At 29.9% G+C, this 20,784-nt stretch overlaps 1 protein-coding gene and 1 long non-coding RNA gene across 5 annotated transcripts in view; one reads left to right on the top strand and one right to left on the bottom strand.

The window, feature by feature from the left end:
• LOC122273919 (uncharacterized) overlaps nucleotides 1-20,784 on the bottom strand; it is a 58,325-nt gene that overhangs the window by 639 nt on the left and 36,902 nt on the right. For 3 of the 4 annotated variants that reach the window (XR_015435999.1, XR_015436000.1, XR_015436001.1), the window contains 3 exons: nucleotides 7,372-7,473; nucleotides 4,083-4,184; nucleotides 467-1,379 (listed from right to left, as the gene is read on the bottom strand). Coding sequence is in view for 1 of the 4 variants with exons in the window: in XM_087169544.1 (XP_087025670.1) it covers nucleotides 844-1,379; nucleotides 4,083-4,184; nucleotides 7,372-7,390 (657 nt within the window). In the remaining 3 variants the exon portion in view is untranslated. The remainder of the gene's footprint in view (nucleotides 1-466; nucleotides 1,380-4,082; nucleotides 4,185-7,371; nucleotides 7,474-20,784) is intronic. The other variant, XM_087169544.1, reaches the window with a different exon arrangement.
• On the top strand, nucleotides 1,153-2,625 carry LOC147806603 (uncharacterized). The gene is made up of 2 exons (XR_015436002.1): nucleotides 1,153-1,289; nucleotides 1,344-2,625. It is a non-coding gene; the product is annotated as an uncharacterized LOC147806603 (long non-coding RNA).

Below are 20,784 nucleotides of genomic sequence, written 5' to 3'. Positions count from 1 at the left end.
AGTATTTGAGAGCAAGGAGTATTAAAAATAGTTGACATTTTATTTTGGAAATTATATAAACATTTTCATAAATTTGACATACTTTTAAACATTTTTTAAGGTTTACTGTCAATACAAGTAAAATCTATATTAGTTAATATTGATTTTATAGGCAATTAAAAAACTATTAAATTATTTATCAAAACTATTAAATTATTTATTAAAACTATTAAATTGTTTATTTGTTTTGGGTTTTTTATGCATCCCAGAAAATTTCCAGTTTTTTTAATAGATAATTTTCTTATGTACTAAATTTTTTTAATTATTAAATTCAATTTAAATTTAGAATGTCTTGAAAATATTGATTTTTTCTTCTTCATCAGCATTACTGTGTAGTGCAGACTATGGTTTTCTCAATTAATTGCCTTCAGGCAGATCAACTTTGATTTAAAATTTTCCAATTGTTAAGATATTTTGTTAAACTTACGGAAGGCTGCACGCATGGGTGCAAGTCTTCCGTCCCCAGGACGGATTTCCGTCTTTCGAAAATGTCCGCGGACGGAAGTAAGACGGAAACGAGACTGACTCGAAGACGGAAATCGGAAGAAGAAAAATTTCTGTCCTTAAACATATTTTTCAGGTCTACATTATTGGTCTACTTTCTTATGTCCTGTTGTTATTTTATCAAAAGACAGATGAATAAATATTTTTTGTACAGTACTTAAACTTGATGTATTATGGTAAAGCTTTCTTAGATAATTTGCATATGTCGAGGGGGTATTGTGTATGTTAGGTATTTCAGTCAAAAAATTTTCAGTCTTGGCCTTTTTTCCAACTTGCACCCATGGCTGCACGTAACATTACTTCTTGCGAAGGCAGGCACGGGCAATTCATCCCGCCCATTTGTGCTACAAGAGCGGGATCCTCCTGCGGAGCGCGACTCTCTGTAGGGGCTGCTCGACATCTAGGTGTTATATTTTCTTCTGAAGAAGAATCGCTGCTTGAGTCTGATGTAGCTTGAGTTCTTGAGGGTCCGTTTATGATCACTGGTCCTGGTCTTGAGCTTGCAGGCTTGCTTCCAGACTTGGTTCCGCTTTTGGATTTTGAGGATCCAGGTTTGGATCCTCTCTTTGATGTACTCTTGGGTCCAGGACCACCTTTAACTCTGCTGGGCCCAGCCTTGGGTTGTTCACGTCCACCTTTAATTCTACTGGGCCCAGCCTTGGGTGGTTCAGTTCCACATTTAATTTTACTGGGCCCAGCCTTGGGTGGTTCCAGTTCAGGACCAGCCTTGGGTGGTTCATCTGTAGGTTCTTGATCTTGTGGTTCCGGTTCAGGACCAGCCTTGGGTGGTTCATCTGTAGGTTCTTTCCTTTGACATTTTAGGTATGATTGTATTTCTGAAATAAATATTGAAATTTTGATAAATTCGATAAAAGAATATCAACTTTTATTTTTGAATTGTAGACATTGTATAAGTTCAACTTTTAGTATAAATAAAATGAACTTTTTTAATATATATAAAATTTTTATAGTAACATTTCATTCTATTCAGGGATGAGATTTTCCGCTTTTTTCAAATTTATCTCTTAAATTTCAGCTTTTTTATCAAAAATTCACATTTTCTAAAAATTTAACTTTTTTATAATTATTCCACTTTTTTAGAAAATTTACCAATTTTCAAAGAGAAACAGAAAATTCAAACTACATAGCTACCAATCCTTTCTCATTTTACTTATTTTAGCTATTTTCTCCCCTTTTACATGCAGCAGATAAGATTTTCCAAATTTTTTACCCACCCTCCAGATAGATCCGATTTTCGTAGTTCAAACAATGCTGCTTCTGACAAGCCTTTTAGAGGTCCCAAGACTGGAATCTGCTAATATCTCGATTCTTATTCACACGATTTTAATATCAAACATAGCTTTTCATATTTGCGTGTTGTGATTCTCATTCACGCGATTTTAATATTGTACGTTGTGATTCTTATTTGCGAAATTTAAAATCCTGATATTGTGATTCGTATTTAGGCCTTTTTAAAAACCTATGTAGCGATTGGTATTCACGCAAGTTTAAAATTCAATGTCTTGATTTGCTCATGCGGTTTATAATATCAAACATTGATTTTCGTATTTATATGTAATTTTAAAATAAGGTTTTGGAATTCACATTCACGCATTCTAAAAATTATGCATCATAATTCTTATTTATGCAATCTAAAAATTATACATCATGATTCATATTTACGCGATCTAAAAATTATGAATCGTGATTTGATCGTGTTTTAAAAATTCTATATCCCAGTTTGTATTTTCTCATTTTCAAAATAGTATATCTAGTTTCATATTCAAGTGATTTCAAATCCATAATTGTTATTCATATTCACGCAGTTTTAAGATCAACTATCGCTATTCTTGTAAGAAGTAAATTTTTTTAAAAATTATTTACTATAAAGGTGACTGTTTTTCTAACGATGATTATTAGTATATGTAAGTGTTACAACATCAGAGAAACTGGAAGGGAATATATTCAAAATACATTCTGCGCTTGCAAAGAAGAGAAAATAGGATTTGTTACAAAATGTTTGAAGATGAACTAACGACTAAATATAACAAGCATAAAAGATATAGCAAACAAGCAACCACATCAATTTTGGAAAAAGAGTTAATTAACTCATCATCAAAATTTTATTTATAATTGCTATTATTTATGCTATAAAATACAAAATTCTTATCAAATAAAAAGCAATTATCTAAACAGTTGCTGATTGTCATGTAATTTTTCAAACTAAAATAGCAATTTTTGTATGTTAAGGAGTTACTATATATTTCTACTTCACTGTTATTGATATGTTTCAGAGGGCTCTAGTTAGATTAGACTATAATATGAACATAATGATTCAATCCATTGTTAAAGTTTTTTTTCAATATAATTTAAAAAGTAATATTACTGATATATTTGCTATAAATCACATAACAGTATTTATTAAAAGAAATGAAATATTAATGTATACTCTCAGTAGTTTTAATTTGCTAAACCAGGTAGTTTTTCAAGTAATAATCGTCTCTTATGTGAACCGAGGAAAAATATAATTTCCTGCTTTATTTTTTTCAATTTATAATTTTATTTTCACTAAATGTTAAGTAGCAATGTAAACATTTATGTAATAATAGATTAGTACACAATTGTATGTCAACACATTATTTATTACCTTAAACTATCTGGAATTTATTATTAAAGGGTTGCGTTTGCATGAAATTTACTATCGTGGAAATTCAGCTTTTTTGCCTTTTGGCTAATCTCATCCCTGTTCTATGAAAGTACCAATTTCATTAGAATGTCAACTAACTGATATGTCTTCATAATTAACCTGTAGTTATTTAAATTTTATAGTTTTTAAGAAATCTTTTTGTCTTCGAAAATACTAATATTTTACGAGAAATAAAATTGAATGTTACAAGGTTCCAGCTCTATTAAAAACTAAAATTTAATGAAAAAATTTATTTCATTTACTTATGTAAGTTCCTGGCTAACATAAAAAGATTATAAATCTGTCTATAAATCATTGAAATAAAAGTTTTAATATAAAATATTTATAAATCTGTCTATAAGTCATTGAAATAAAAGTTGATATATAATATTTATAAATCTGCCTATAAGTCATTGAAATAATTTTTTAATGTAAAATAGTATAATGTTTTTTTAATGTAAAATATAATACTTTTCATTTTTAATTACTATTTTCTCAAAATGCATATTTTGACTCTTTGGGTACACTTTTCTCAAAATCTACTGTATGTAGAATTATAAATTTTGGTACAGAATTTGTTTATGTATATATCTACATAGTAGACCTAAAATAATGAATATATTCTATAAAACATTCATTTAGCATTATTGTTTCAAATTTCAATCAAATATTTAGGTTTACATTACAGAATCAAGTCTTTTCTAGTAAAATGTTAATTTAGTGTAATATTTTCACTCAATTTTTCGCAAAGTGTACTTCTGTAAGTATATTATTTAATTTAATATTTTTTTTAAAACTACTGAAGTCATCTGCAAAAGTTTTACCCTTTACCAAAAAAAAAAAACTAACTTACGTTTTTCCCGCAGTTCTTGTATCATATTTCTTGTTTCGATGTCATCACTGCTACGTTCACTTTCTTCCTCTTCTTCGTTGAGAAGTTTCAATTTTTTCATAGCTAAAAAAATATAACACAAATCTAAGGTTGTAAAAAAAATTTTAAAAAATAAATAAATACATTTATTTATTTCCAAAAATTATTAATTTATTTAATTTTATTACATTTATTTATTTTTATTTATTTATACTTTATAATTTATTTATTTATACTTTTAGTAAAATATAAAAGTTTATTGTTTTAATTTTTTTAAATTTATTTCAGATAATATTGTTGCTCATCAGTGCTTCAATTCTACAACCACTATTAAGTATTATAGTTTACTAAATTTAATGATTATATTTTAAAATTTATTGTATTGACTGTATTATATATTGTATTTAAAAGATGAGTTGTTGAATATAGTCAATTTTTTCAATGATGTTTCATTTTTATGATAATTTAATTTTGTATTTAATAATTTTCTAAGTTAAATAATTTTTTTTAAAAGCTATTGTATTGCATTTTTTTGTTATTAAATTATTGACTGTTATGCTAATGTATATATGGGTCGTTTATATATTATATACTATCTCTTAAACATCTGGGCTGAAGAATAGTTCATTTTTATAATTTATAAATATTATTTTTAAATATTGACAAAAATATTTTTAAGAAAATACATGTTAATTTATTATTAATTTTAAAACTCTACGTTATTATCATAATATTTAAAACTTAGGCTGAAGCAGGCCACAATGAGCATTTTGGTCAAAGTGATACCCCCACCATGAGTGGATAATAGAGGGCCAGACATTTGAACTGTAACCCTCGGGGACCTGTAACCAAGGCTAAGTTTCAAGTATAATACAGTAGGGAACCGATTATCCGGAACGATCGGGACCATCGCTGTTCCGGATAACTGATTTTTCCGGTTTTCTGAATCGCTACAAAAAGCCGTTCTTTTTATTGTTAACACCAGCTAAAAAAAAATATTTGGAAATAATCTTAAAAAGAAGAAAAAACGATGAAGTAATACACTAATGATTATTTCCAAAATGATGGTAAGGTAAACATTTTTCAAAAAAGAAAGAAAAATTCTAAAATCTTATGAGAAAAAAAAAATTTTTTTTTTTTAAAAATGGCTGGAAAATTTGTTGAATTTCGTTCCGGTTTCTTGGTTTTCCGGTTTTCTGATTTCCGGATAACGGGTTCTGTACTGTATCTATATTTTATATGTGACCTACATACAAGGTTTGTGATTTTTTTTTAAAAAATCAAATTATTTTTTATTTAAATTGTATTTTTTGATTTAAATCAGATTTTTTTTTTATTCAAATACACTACAAGAGAAACTTTATAAAAACTTTATAAATGTTTAATCAAATTAAATTAATATTAAAACTATATAATAACACTATTTAGAAGCTCTAGCTTACTGAAATAATTTTTCATTATAATGCAAAACTAACTATTTTGATACAAAGGTATTATTGAAATTAAAAGATAAGATAAAATAGATAATTTAAAGAATACTACTTTAACAAAGTTTTAATTAGCGTATCATAATTTTAATTTAAAATTGTGATCTCTTTTTTTTCTCATAATTTATTAAATGGCAAAATAAATGCAACAGATTATGTTTATAAATGTTGTCATTCATTAAAAAATAAGTATTATAATTTTATGTTACAATATTCATTTTTAGTCTTATATCAAAATACATGAGGTAAACATTTTAAAAATCTAATCTACACATTGGAATCACAAAAGAAAATCTGATAATTTCTAAGATATATATTATGAAGAAAAAAAAATAGTTAATAACCCTACTGCTTCAAATAGACTTAGAAAGGGAAGAAAAATATCTGAACTCAACTTTGTTTCGTTTTATTTTTTGGCATATTAAAGTAATTTCTTTTTAATATAACCTCAAGTTTTAGAAATATAGAAATTTCCATCAATAAACTATAATATAAATTTGAATTCCATGAATCAAAAGTTAGAATTTTAGTTAGCATTTATTTTTTTTATTTTTTAAAAAAAATATTGTTTACTTTTTACAGCTATGCAAGTCTATATTAAGACAGCATTAAATATTTAATTTAATCTGTATTTTCAATGTTAAGCATCAAAAGATTTTTAAACATGTAATTTCAAATGTGTTTAACACACACCAATAAAGAAAGTAAAGAACTAAAATTAATTAATACATCAATTTATTTAAAATAAATTTTAATAATAAAAGAAAATATACTTTATTATAAGCAAAACAGGTTCGTGGTCCGAAAAACAATCTAAAACCTTTTTCAGATGAGTTTAAGTTTTGACTAAATTGTATGTATGTTCCAAATTTAAGTCATCATTTTTTAATACACTCAATTTGAACAGACTCCATTGTGAATCTATTTTGTTTTTAATGCCTTTTCAACAGTTATTGCTACTACATTATTTCAAAAAACTTATTTTTTAATACAATACTAGGATAAGTGAATTTCAAATTTTATTCATTATTTTTTATATGTATATTTGCTATATATATTTGCTAATTCAATTATTAATACAAGGAAAAATTAAGTGAAAGAGTGTTTTTTTAACAAAAAATTTATTTTATAACAGATTTTACTCTTCAATTGATGTGTTCAACTGTCAAAAGGGGTTTGTCACAATGTAAACAAACTTTTTTGTATAAAAATTCAGCAGCAAAATTGAATATTAAGTATTATTTATTATTATTTCATTTTTATGCATTATTATTTATTATTATTTCATTTATTAAAAATGAATTCAATACTTTAAATTTAGTTATGATATATACAATATTTAAAAATATTTATTAGATAATATTGTAAAGTATTTTAACCATATGCTTTTTTAATTGTAATATTTTAGTTGTATTCTAAGGCTTTTTTTAAATATTAACTTTGATTTTAGTTTTTTTACTGAGTGTTCTAAAGTGTATAAAAAATAAAACTGTGCTTGGAAAAGCTTACTAAGCAATACTTTGTTTTTTTTAATCAAATTTTAAAATACAAAATTGTTATTGTTAGACACAATATTTTAGAAACTCTAGCATTTTTGAAAACTTTAAAATTTTTTAGAAGGCACACCACAGAAATGTTTAAACAAATTGTTAAAGCAATAAAATAAAATACTTTTGGAATTTGGTACCCTGCTGCCTTAATCCGGTCCTAATCATGCCTTCTTTAATTTAAATTAAACTAAAAAATATTTTTTTTTATAAAATACAAAATTTATAAATACTTACTCAGCATGGATTCCACCATGGTTCCAGTTTATGTTGAGAATCTGTTGTTGAATTCTATTTATACTATTTTATTTATTAGAAACTTCCTCAAATTTTCATGACCTAATTGCATTAAAAATAAAATAACAGCTGAATGCACATAAAATAATTGGGTTTTTTAATGCAAATTGTAATAATGTATAATTTATATGTCAAATATTTTTGATACAATTGAAAATTTTTTTATAAGAAGACCTTGTATTTTATAATAGTGATTGGAATTTTTCCTTATAAGACCTTGTATTTTATGATAATATAAAGATAAGAATTTTTTCTTATAAAATACTTTGCATTTTATGTTAATATAGAAACTGGAATCTTTAGTTAAAAATATGTTTAAAATAAATATTGTATATTATATAGGGTATATATTGGTTTAAAAAGGACTAAAATTAACTGTTTTTTAATTATAATGTATTTAATTTGGTTTAAATCAAATATAGAATAGTTTTATTAAAAATAATCAAATAATTTTATATATTAGATGGAAAAGACATAATTCTGTCTACTGAGCAAATTTTTGTATTATATAACAAGATAATCTAAAATATTTACAACTCAGGAATGAGATTAGCCAAAAGGCAAAAAAGCTGAATTTCCATGATCGTAAATTTTACACAAGCGCAACCCTTTAATAATAAATTCCAGACAGTTTAAGGTAATAAATAATGTGTTGACATACAATTGTGTACTAATCTATTATTATATAAATGATTACATTGCTACTTAACATTTAGTGAAAATAAAAAATTACCAATTGAAAAAATAAAGCTGGAAATTATATTTTTCCTCAGTTCACATAAGAGACAATTATTACTTGAAAAACTACCTGGTTTAGCAAATTAAAACTACTGAGAATACTTTTAATAAATACTGTTATGTGATTTATAGCAAATATATCAGTAATATTACTTTATAAATTACATTGGAAAAAAAAACTTTAACAATAGACTGATTCATTATGTTCATATTATAGTCTAATCTAACTAGAGCCCTTTGAAACAAATCAATAACAGTGAAGTAGAAATATATAGTAAGTCCTTAACATACAAAAATTGCTATTTTAGTTTGAAAAAATACATGACAATCAGCAACTGTTTAGATAACTGTTTTTTATTTGATAAGAATTTTGCCTTTTATAGCAAAAATAACAGCAATTATAAATAAAATTTTGATGATGAGTTAATTAACTCTTTTTCCAAAAAAAAAATAATAATAATTAAATTAAATCCTTTTTTAAGTGATTGCTTTTGTTTGCTATATCTTTTATACTTGCTATATTTAGTCGTTAGTCCATCTTCAAACATCTTGTGACAAATCCTATTTTTTCTTTTTTGCAAGCACAGAATGTAAGTTTTGAATATATTCCCTTCCAGTTTCTCTGATGTTGTAACACTTACATATACTAATAATCGTCGTTAGAAAAACAGTCACCTTTATAGTAACTAATTAAAAAAATTTTTACTTCTTACAAGAATCGCGATAGTTGATCTTAAAATTGCGTGAATATGAATAACAATTATGGATTTTGAAATCACATGAATATGAAACTAGATATACGATTTTGAAAATGAGGAAATACAAACTGGGATGTAGAATTTTTAAAACGCGTAAATACAAATCATGATTCATATTTTTCAGATCGCGTAAATACGAATCATGATGCGTAATTTTTAGATTGCATAAATAAGAATTATGATGCATAATTTTTAGAATGCGAATCCTTATTTTAAAATCACGTATAAATAGGAAACTTAATGTTTGATATTATAAACTGCATGAGCAAATCAAGACATTAATTTTAAACTTGCGTGAGTGGGAATCGCTATATAGGTTTTTAAAAAGGCGTAAATACGAATCACAATATCGGATTTTTAAATCTCGTAAATAAGAATTCCAACGTACAACATTCAAATCGCGTGAATAAGAATCGCAACATGCAAATATGAAAACCTATGTTTGATATTAAAATCGTGTGAATAAGAATTGAGATATTAGCAGATTTCAGGCTTGTCAGAAGCAGCGTCGTTTGAACTACAAAAATCGGATCTATCAGGAGGGCGGGTAAAAAATTCGGAAAATCTTATCTGCTGCGAGTAAAAGGGGAGAAAATAACTATAATAAGTAAAAATGAGAAAGGATTGCTAGTTTGAATTTTCTGTTTCTCTTTGAAAATCGGTGAATTTTCTGAAAAAGCGGAATATTTATAAAAAAAAGTGAAATTTTTAGAAAAATCTGAATTTTTGATAAAAAAAACTGAAATTTACGAGATAAAAGAGAAAAAAGCGGAAATCCGCTAAAAAGCGGAAAAATCTCATCCCTGCAACTGTAAAAAAAATTAATATAGAAATAATTTTTACTTTATTTAATGAAGTTTTATTATAAGCAATAAAATACTTTATTACAGAATTCAATCAAAATGATATTTTTTACTTACCTTTAAAACTCACAAATTATTATCACAAATCAAAAATAAAATTGAATCATTACAACAAACTATAATTATTTATAACCCATTAAAACCTTTTTTCCTTTCATAGGCTTCATAGCATTCTTCTTTTCTCCAAGCGCCATCTTCTTTGATATTTTTTCTGATGCAACGATTCATTTCTATCCGCAATTGATCTTAGAAACAAAAAACATCTAGCACATAGATAGAGTCCCAATATCATCGTAATAAGTATACAAAATGAAATTAGCAAAGCTACTAATGATTAGCAAAGCACTGGAGCTCTATTTATATTACCCGCACCACCAGAAGGCTAACCTATCAGAATTCAATATATTGCTTTGGACTTTAGTCTGAAATTTTGAATCAGTAAAAATCAGTTTTCAAAATACAGAGAAAATTTCTTCAAAGTCCAAAGAAAAATAATTTTAATAAAAATTTTTTCCAGTTTGTCTTGCAATTTAGATTTCTACGACCCTACTTTTCGTGACTTTGAAAATATTGTAAAATGTTTCGAGTAAGAGACTCAGCGTCTGTAAGCCTTGTAAGAAATTACATTTATATTTTGAAAATTATAAGTTTTGTAAATACAGGGTTTACCAAGTACTGCTATTATCCATGTTGACACACAAACCAGAATGAAAGAATTTCAAGTGGATATGACAGGGTACCTAAGGTTTGGTTAAGGTAAGGTCCTTATGTATTCCACATATATTCTTTGTACACAAAAAAATTACGTGAGATCATCTGGAAATAATTTATCACCCTTTGAATGTTTGATTGTTTTTTATTTTCTAAGCAGAAAAAAAATTATATCATTGAAGCTGAACTTGTTTAATATTTTAAGAAATTATTTACCTAAGTTTTGATACAAAATTAAAGTGTGATATCATTATTTAGAATAATTTAATCATTTTTTTTTTTTAAAAAACAAGTTTTTTGTATTACTTAAGAAAATGACTTTGATTTTAATTAATTTTGTGTTATTTATAAAATGAAAGAATAGAACAAAGAATTTAGAAATTTTCGAAATTCAAAATTTTGTCATTATTTCAAAGTACCAAATTCAAAAAGTTTCAAAATTCAAAAATCTTGTAATAACTCAAACTTAACAATTCATATTCCAATTCCAAAGCAATCTTTTGAAAATTTTAGAAACTTAAAATTTAGATTTTTTAACTCAAACTTGTAAAATTCCCAATACTAGAAACTAAATTTTAATAATTTGATAAAAGTATATTGATAAGTTATTATTACACAAAAGTGAACAATTTCTGCTTAAAATAAATCTTAGTATTACTTTTAATTCGAAATTGTTACAAGCATTTGAATCTAGATTGATACATTACTAAAGTATCTATTTGGAAACAATACTAAGATTTATATTTATCAGACCTTTAGCTTTGGACTTGTGAATTTGAGTTATTAAGTTTGAAATCTCGATTTTTTTCACAAGATATTTGAGTTCTGAATCTGGTACTTGGATATACATATAGGTTTTTGGACTTGTCAGTCATTTGCTAAAAAAAATAAAAGTCTAAATAAATAAAATCACACGTTTGACAATACGTTTGGACGAAACGGACCTTCTTAATTTCCTCAGATGCAATGAATTAAATTTCAGCTTTTTAAATTTATTCATGTTCTCTACAATCGTTTGTTTGTTCCATCAAATTTATTTAGTTTGATTCTTTACAAAAAAAATTACACAAGTAGAGATAGAATCGACATGAGTGAAACGAATTTATACCAACCGGTATTCACCGTCACTGAATTTTTTTTCCAACCGCTATTTTTTAAATCTAAATCTTTGCTCCAACTACTTTTCTTTTGATCAGCTGGTATAAACGTTCTCAGTTTATTTCTTTCGTAAATATATAGTCCTTGAGGCGTTTTCAAGTGAACAGTAGCTTCACCTTCCAATGTTTCTAAAACATGGCAAGGATCGGGTGGTGGTATGAATAGGTTGTCAATATCCATTTCATACGGAACGGCATATTGTCGAAATACTTTACATTTTTGGTTATCGCAATCGTACGTTATGAGATTGTCGTGATTGTATTGCCAACTAAAACAGGTCGAAAATAAGATTATGTTTGTTATATTAATTTTAAGTTTTGTGTGTGTAAATACACAAAACTTAACTTTATTTGTTATAATATTTGGCAGTTATATAAATTTATTTATTTTTGTAAACTTACTTCAGTTTTATTTAAAAAAAATATTTTATAAAATTTATATTGATCTTCTTAATGACATTTAAGAAGCACCCAAAAATGTAAGTGCTTAGCCAGAATTGACATGCACATTATTATGCGTTTCTGCTTTGCAATGTTCAAGTTGAAAATTAAAATTTCAAATTTTAAATTATATATCGGTACTATACAATGTTCTTAAACAAGTTGAAAATCAAAATTTCAAAGTTTAATATATATATATAAGTTATGAAAAGGGAATTATAAAGAAAAAATTTTAAAAGTCATTTTATATTTATTTACAATACATATTAACATCCATCCAAGTCCGTGATTATGCAACAATTAAAAAAATTGAATTTTATAATTTAGTAGGTATAATTATTTCGAAGTTTATTCAACGAGGGGTATGATATTTTTAGATAGAATGCGTCATCCTTGACCAACAATTAAGCGTCATCCTTGACCAACAATTAAGCTAATTTTTTCGAAAGTCACAAAGTGAAAGGATGTTTGTATTCTTTAAGGACGGCTTTTTATTTTTAAAATGGATAACAGATGTGTTCTAGTTTCTATGCTAAATACGTGTCCTTGTGGCTGATGTTTCACCCTACTCATTAATTCTGTCTGAAGAAGAAGTTTATTTTGTTAGTGATTTGAAAAGAACCTTGATGTCAAATGAAAGGCATTTGGTTATTTTCTTGAAATGAATTATTGTCCTTGCTCAGTCTGTTAGAACACGTTAATTTTGATTTTTTTTTATTAAACTTATTAAAATTGATTTCTTGTATTGTGAATATATTTGTCCAAACTTATTGAGAAATGGTTAAAAATAATATATTTATTGGAACTTATTGAGAAATGATTAAAAAATAATATATTTATTGAAAATTATTGAGAAATGATTAAAAAATAATATATTTATTGAAAATTATTGAGAAATGGTTAAAAATAATATTTATATAGTGTAAATTTGGAAAAAAATGCATGTAATTAGCGTTTTTTGATTATACCATAAAACGAATTCTCGAACAAATAATGTTTAAAACTAGGATTGAAAACTGAACGGAAAAGGAAAAAATATCTACTCTTTTTAGTTATTTTACTAATTATCAATCGTACAACACGAATTCTAAGTATTTATTTATAAACTTAACAGTTTTTTGTTTGAAATTTCAACTTATCTAATAGTTACTGATATTTTTATGATATTTTTATGAGCAAATTTTTATGTGAACTTTTTTCTCAATTATTTTTGCACTTTGTTCAAAATCTAAATTTTAGTAGTATGAAATTAGAAACATATCTCAAGAACTTTTTTATATACTTCCTATTTATATTTATTTAACGTATTGTATTACAATGTTTATCAATTGATACAGGATCGTAAACAAATACAAACCGGTTTCATTCGAGTAAAAAAAATACATTATGTGGAGGAAATAAGTAGACTCGCTTCTTATTATAAAATATAATATATTAACAACTTTGAATAATAACAATAACGTACATATTAAAAACAGGAGAATTATCAAGCAGCAGCAGCAGAAAGAAAACATTAGTATTCTTTTATTTGTGTTCCTCGTTGCTATGGGATACGAGGCTGGCAGCGTTGAGTTGTAGTAGGCAGGTCACCACAGTACTCCCCCTCCAGTGCTAACGATTCTTTTCTTACAAATATTTCGGATTGAAGCGCACTCGACGTCCCGAGCGTGTTGTTGTCGTAGCATTTGCTAAGTCGGGCGTCGTGGTTTTAGATGGTGCTGATGACGCATGTGTTACAGTGGCTTCAGGTTTCCAGATGAATGCTGGTTTAAGTCGGTCGATATTAACGTTAACTTCTTTTTCGTTTACTAAAATTTTGAATGTTTTTTCGTTTCGAGCTAGTACTTGATGTGGTCCTGAAAATTTTGGTGCAAGAGAAGGCTTTGGAGCATCACATCTGAGAAAAACGTGAGATGAGTTTCTAAGTTCTTTGTGTACGAAGACAGTTTGTTTGCAATGAGCGCTGGTAGGAACTGGTCGTAATTTTGACATGCAGTTTCTAAGTTGATGCACGAATGTAAAAGGGTCATTGCTGTTAGGTGGATTGTACGAAATCTCCTGGCAAACGGAGAGCAGTTCGGCAGAAGAGGCATTCAGATCCTCTTTCAACGCTGATCGAAGACCTAGAAGTACGGTAGGTAACACCTCAGTCCACTGTATTGCAGTGTGGCATCGAATTGATTGTTTTAAAGAGCGATGAAATCTCTCGACAATCTCATTGGAACTTGGATGGTAAGGACTGGTTCTGACTTTGTAAGTTCCCAAATACTTAGCTAGCGATGTGAAGAATCTACTAAACGGCGATTTTTAAGATCAACAAGCAAAGAAAATTTTTGCAAGAAGTCGGCGCCAATAATAGGACTTGAAACGGAGGCGATAATGAATGGCCACTGGAATTTGCGGCGCAATCCTAAGTCAACAGATATCAGGCGTTCACCAAAAGTTTGTATAGGAGTTCCATTTGCTGCGTAAAGTTGTAATTTGGTTTGGCGCTTTTGCTCATGAAAATGTGGTGGAACGACAGAAACATCAGCCCCGGTGTCTACAAGAAATTTTAAACCGGAATTCTTATCGATGACAAAAAGGCGTGCAATATTTCGGCCGCTGTCGTTCACGACTTTTAGCGACGGCCCATCTCGTTTCCCTGGTTGTTATAACGACACGGTTGGCGGCATTTGTTTGCCTTTTCTCCAAAATTGTGATGGTAAAAGCAAATACCCGGAGGAGGGCTTTCATAACGTTTCCTCGATGGGCTACGACGTGCATATCGACCACGTGATGGAGAGCGATGGCGCCGAAAAATTTCTGCTTGAATATCTACTACTTGAGAGACCTGTTTGGACAATTCATTAATTTGAGCCTGTAACACCTCAATACCTTGATCAGAAGTTTGAACTGCATGTATTTGCGTTGGCATGACCAGCTTGTGTATTTTATCAGCGATTTCGGACAGTTTCGTAAGAGGCTCACTACTGGCAGCTAAAATGGCTTGCATGTTTGATGGGAGTCTATTCATCCATAATGTTTTAAGAATATTGTCCGTTAGGTTACCGGCGGATAAGTCTGACATTTTAGACAATTGAGAAGGCCTCATATCACACAGCTGTAAATCTTGCAATAGTTGCTTGATTTTAACTGTTTCGGATTCTGAATAAACAGAAATTAATTTTTCTTTTAAAGATTTGTATTTTTCCATCGCCGGTGGACTAATGATAATTTCACGAACTGATTGAAGTACTTCTGATTCTAAAGCGGAGATCGCTGTATAAAATTGAGTTTCGTCAGCAGTAATGTGACTCAATTTAAACTGCGCATCCAGTTGAATGAACCATAGCGATGGGTCTTGGCGACAAAATGGCGGAGGCTTAACTGAAACTCGCGCCAATTGTGAAGAATCATTGTTGTCAACCATTTTAGATCAGTCAAATATACTCAATAACACAGAAAAATAATCAATATACGTATATAGCGACGCAGCCTCTTGGTACTTTAAATCAGAGAAATTGGCGATTCAAATTCTACACACCATACATAGATCCGATAAAATTCTGACAGAAATATGTTGACTTACCAGAAAGTGGCAAAACACTTTAAATCAAAGGTAAAATGTCTTACTTGAATTTCATCACTCTTGACAACTTATGGTTGCTCAGGCTTTTGCATATAAACTCCATATTCGTACAACATTGCAGGTTGTGATTCGTAATAAATCCGAGGTCACCAGTTTGTGGAGGAAATAAGTAGACTCGCTTCTTATTATAAAATATAATATATTAACAACTTTGAATAATAACAATAACGTACATATTAAAAACAGGAGAATTATCAAGCAGCAGAAAGAAAACATTAGTATTCTTTTATTTGTGTTCCTCGTTGCTATGGGATACGAGGCTGGCAGCGTTGAGTTTGTGAGAATATCACTCAACTCTACTGAAACTTTCAGACACTGAATCTGGCAACGCCGAGACTCATCTGATCAGTCTGTTTACAAACACCGCGTCGTTCAGACGCTCATGTCATTCATTCGTAATTTCCATTCTATTTTTATTTACATCAAATAAATATTTTCAGTTGATACCTGTTTCCTACGTATCATTGCTCAAATTAAGCTCTCACTAACAGGTCACGGGCCCAGAAATGGAAATACTAATCAACTAAAATGAACATTTAAGAAAGAATTCGGAAATCGGAAGTGTTGGAAACAACAGAACAGGTCAGTTTCTTTTTCATCACTTGTTCGCTGAAAACACTTCTGACATCGAAAAATGGCTGAAGCAGAAGCAATTAAAGAATTGCAGCAACAAATTGAAGATTTACAGACTCAATTAAACGTTCGAAGAACACCCGTTTCTACGTCAAGTGGGGGACTTCCAGAATCGAAACATCTTGATGGCTCGAACTATTCCGATTGGAAATTTCTAATGAAAAATTTCTTAGTTGATGCTGGACTCTGGGGATGCATTGAACCGATAAGAAATGAAGAAATTGATCCAGAATTAGATAGAAGAGCACTGGCAAAAATAAATTTATCGATTAAACCGATAGCGTCAGCCGAAACCAAGAAAGCGAAAACAGCTAAGGAAGCCTGGACGTCATTGCAGAATACCTATGAAGATAAAGGGGTAATTAGAAGAATTGGACTGTATTCATCACTATTTCGAACAAAATATGAAGATTGCTCATCGATGTCAACGTATATTGACAACATAACGAACATCTCGGAACAACTCGAAAGTATCGGAAAGCCACTAGATAGTGAAACTGTTGGCGGAATAATACTTGGAGGACTACCAGAAAAATTCAGACCACTCATTCTAGGAATACAAGGCTCAAACCAAGCCATTACAGTTGATTTTGTCAAAAATTTGCTTTTACAAGAAAATGTGAAAGATTTGTGTTCTACATCGACAAATCATTCTGAAAGTGCATTTTATGGAAAATCCCGGAAATTTGCTCATAAATCGAAGAATAAAGACACTAAAAAACCAAGATGCTACAATTGCAATGAATATGGACATTATAGTCATTCCTGTCCAAAACCAAAGAAACAGAACACACGAAAGAAGGTTGAAAACAGAGAAAATACAGCTGGCTTTTTCACATCTGTAGAATCCAACTCTAAAGATAACCTACCTACAGACTGGTATCTGGATTCTGGTTGTAATGCTCATATGACACCGAGAAGGGACTGGATACAAAATTTAAAACCTGGTGGAAACAGGAAAATTGATATAGCCAATGGCAACGTGGTTCCAGCAATAGGTATTGGAACAGTGGATATTGCATTAAAAAACAGCACTATCACAGCTAGTGATGTTATACATGCTCCGGAACTCACCACTAACCTGCTCTCCATTTCTCAAATCGCCAAAAAGGGTAAGTCAATAATTTTTGACTCTGAAGGATGTAAGATATTGGATTCTAAAATCATAATTCCAAATAAAAATGTAGTTGCTACTGCATCAGAAAATAATGGACTATATGTGTTAGACACTGCTAATTTTTCTGCATCAACTGCCATACTAAACTCTCAAAACACCTGGCACCGTAGACTTGCTCACTTAAATAGAAGAGATATGAACATTTTAATTAATAAAATGTCCACCGGAATTAACTGCGACACTAATAAATCTGACACCTGTATTACATGCATCGAAGGAAAACTTTCAAGAACACCTTTTCCTAAAGAATCTAAAACCAAAACTAACTGCATTCTAGAACTTGTGCATTCAGATCTGTGTGGCCCAATGCAAACATTGTCTATTGGAGGAGCTCGTTATTTTCTAACATTCACCGATGATTTTTCAAGAAAATCTTTTGTTTATTTCCTCAAAAGTAAAGATCAAGTAAAAGAAACTTTTGTGAACTTTAAAGCTCTTGTTGAGAATCAAACCAACGGGAAAATAAAAACCTTAAGATCTGACAATGGAGGTGAATATGTCAACACTGATCTTAAGAACTGCCTAAAGCTTTGTGGCATCAGACATCAAACAACTGTGCCAAGATCTCCAGAACAAAATGGGACATCAGAACGCTTGAACAGAACTTTAATTGAGAAAGCTCGTACTATGCTAATTGATTCAGGACTCTCAACTGAACTATGGGCTGAAGCTGTTTACACAGCTAACTACTTAAAGAATAGATCACCCACAAAAGCATTGAAAAACATGACACCTGAAGAAGCCTGGTCAGGAAAGAAACCAAACCTCTCCCACCTAAAAGTCTTTGGATGCAAAGTCATGGTACATATCCCTGATGTGAACAGAAAAAAGTTTGATCCAAAAGCCAAAGAAGGCATCTTTGTTGGATACAGTGAAGAAACAAAAGGATACCGTATTTTTAATCCTTCTACAAAGAAAGTTTTCATTAGTCGAGATGTCATATTCCTTGAAAATGACTTTTTAAATAAAGCAGATGACTCAACGTCAACAGAATCCCAAACTGCAGACATGACTGAAATCGAAAACATTTCCAATCCAACCACAACAGAGGAACCAGACACGACAGACAAGTCTTCAGACAATGAAGATGAAGATCCTTATAATCAAGACACAAATAGATACCCGAAGAGAGCTACGGCACCTAACAGAAAAATCTTTAACGACGACTTCATTGTGTATCAAGCAAATCTCTGTAGAGCTCAGGATCCAGAAACTTACGAAGATGCTATGCAATCTGACGAAGCTCAGAAATGGAAAGCTGCTCTGGAAGAAGAGATCGAAGCTCACAAACTAAATGGTACATGGGAACTTTGTGATTTACCACCTGGTAGAAAAGCCATTAAGAGTAGATGGACATTCAAAACAAAATTCAAACCAAATGGCGAAACAGAAAGACATAAGGTACGCCTAGTAGCTAAAGGATGCTCTCAAAAATATGGAATAGACTATGAGGAAACCTTCTCACCTACAGTCAGAAACAGTTCTATCCGTTTTCTCATTGCTCAAGCAGCCAACTTGGATCTGGATTTAGATCAAATGGATGTTGTAGCAGCATTCCTACACCCAAAACTGGAAGAAGAAATTTACATGGAACTCCCTGACCTCCCTGAATATTTTCCTCACAGATATTGCAAACTGAACAAATCCATATACGGACTAAAACAAGCAAGTAGAACATGGTACATGGAACTAGCTGAAACCTTCAAAGACATAGGACTTTCCAGATCGAAAACTGATCCTTGCATCTTTGTTTCAAACAAGAAAGGAAAAATTTTAATAGTTGCCGTCTATGTAGACGACTTACTGATTCTGTCGAATGACTGTAAGCAAAAAGAGAACCTCAAGACGAAGCTAAAACAACACTTTAAAATGAAAGATCTAGGAGAAGCCCACCACATTCTTGGAATGACCATCACAAGAGACCGTACAGAAGGAATCATCAGTTTAGACCAAAGCACCTATATCAGAAACATGCTCAAAAGATTTAACATGCAAGATTGCAAAGAAACAGCAACACCTTTCCCAACTGATCAAGTACTATCCAAAGAAATGTCTCCGAAGGACGAAAAAGAAAGGCAAGAGATAGGACAGATACCATATAGAGAAGCAGTCGGAAGTCTAATATATGCAGCTCAAGGAACACGTCCAGACATTGCATTTGCAGTGGGGGTAGTTAGTAGATATGCCAACAACCCAGGAAAACCTCATTGGATGGCTGTCAAAAGAATTTTCAGATACCTAAAAGGTACATTATCCAAAAGGCTAACTTTCCGGAAAAATGGACAACTACAAGGTTACACTGACTCAGACTGGGCCAACGACAAAGACGACAGAAAATCAACAACAGGTTTTGTCTTCTGCGAATCAAATTGTGCCATAATTTGGAACTCCAAAAAGCAACAAACAGTCGCCTTATCAACAGCAGAAGCTGAATACATGGCAATTTCTGCAGCATCACAAGAATTACTGTGGATTAAACAACTCAAAGAGGAACTGTTCAACCAAAAGATGGATGCAATAAAATTATACTGTGACAATCAAAGTGCTATAAAGATCAGTACCAACCCCATGCTATCATCTAGAGTGAAGCACATAGACATTCGTCACCATTTCATAAGAGAAAAAGTCGAACTTGGACTGATCCAGTTGTGCTACATTGATTCGAAATCCAATACTGCTGATGTACTCACCAAACCGGTGACTAGTGAACAACTTAAGAAGTTCAGTATTGTATTGGGACTTTCGTGAAGTGGGGGTGTGAGAATATCACTCAACTCTACTGAAACTTTCAGACACTGAATCTGGCAACACCATCGCCGAGACTCATCTGATCAGTCTGTTTACAAACACCGCGTCGTTCAGACGCTCATGTCATTCATTCGTAATTTCCATTCTATTTTTATTTACATCAAATAAATATTTTCAGTTGATACCTGTTTCCTACGTATCATTGCTCAAATTAAGCTCTCACTAACAGAGTTGTAGTAGGCAGGTCACCACACATTAGTATCACCTGTTTACATAGAATCTTCTAATGTATCAAGAAACTATATATTGTTTCTTTTAACGTGTTATCTTAAATTTAAGAAGAAAAAAAACGATAGGTTTGTTGTCTGTACTTTTATTTTAATATCCTATATATTATTTTGATATTCTAGTAAAATAATTTTAAAGTCAAAGTTAGCATTTTTGTCAGCAGCGGCATAACAGCATTGCGCACAAACCATCTTTACTTACCATTCAA

This window comes from Parasteatoda tepidariorum, chromosome 8 (assembly GCF_982258835.1).
Source record: "Parasteatoda tepidariorum strain Cologne lab strain chromosome 8, Ptep-v5.0, whole genome shotgun sequence".
In the NCBI taxonomy this organism is placed as follows: Eukaryota; Metazoa; Arthropoda; class Arachnida; order Araneae; family Theridiidae; genus Parasteatoda; species Parasteatoda tepidariorum.
Note: the sequence above shows the minus strand (reverse complement) of the source record. Positions and strands in the feature narration are given on the sequence as shown.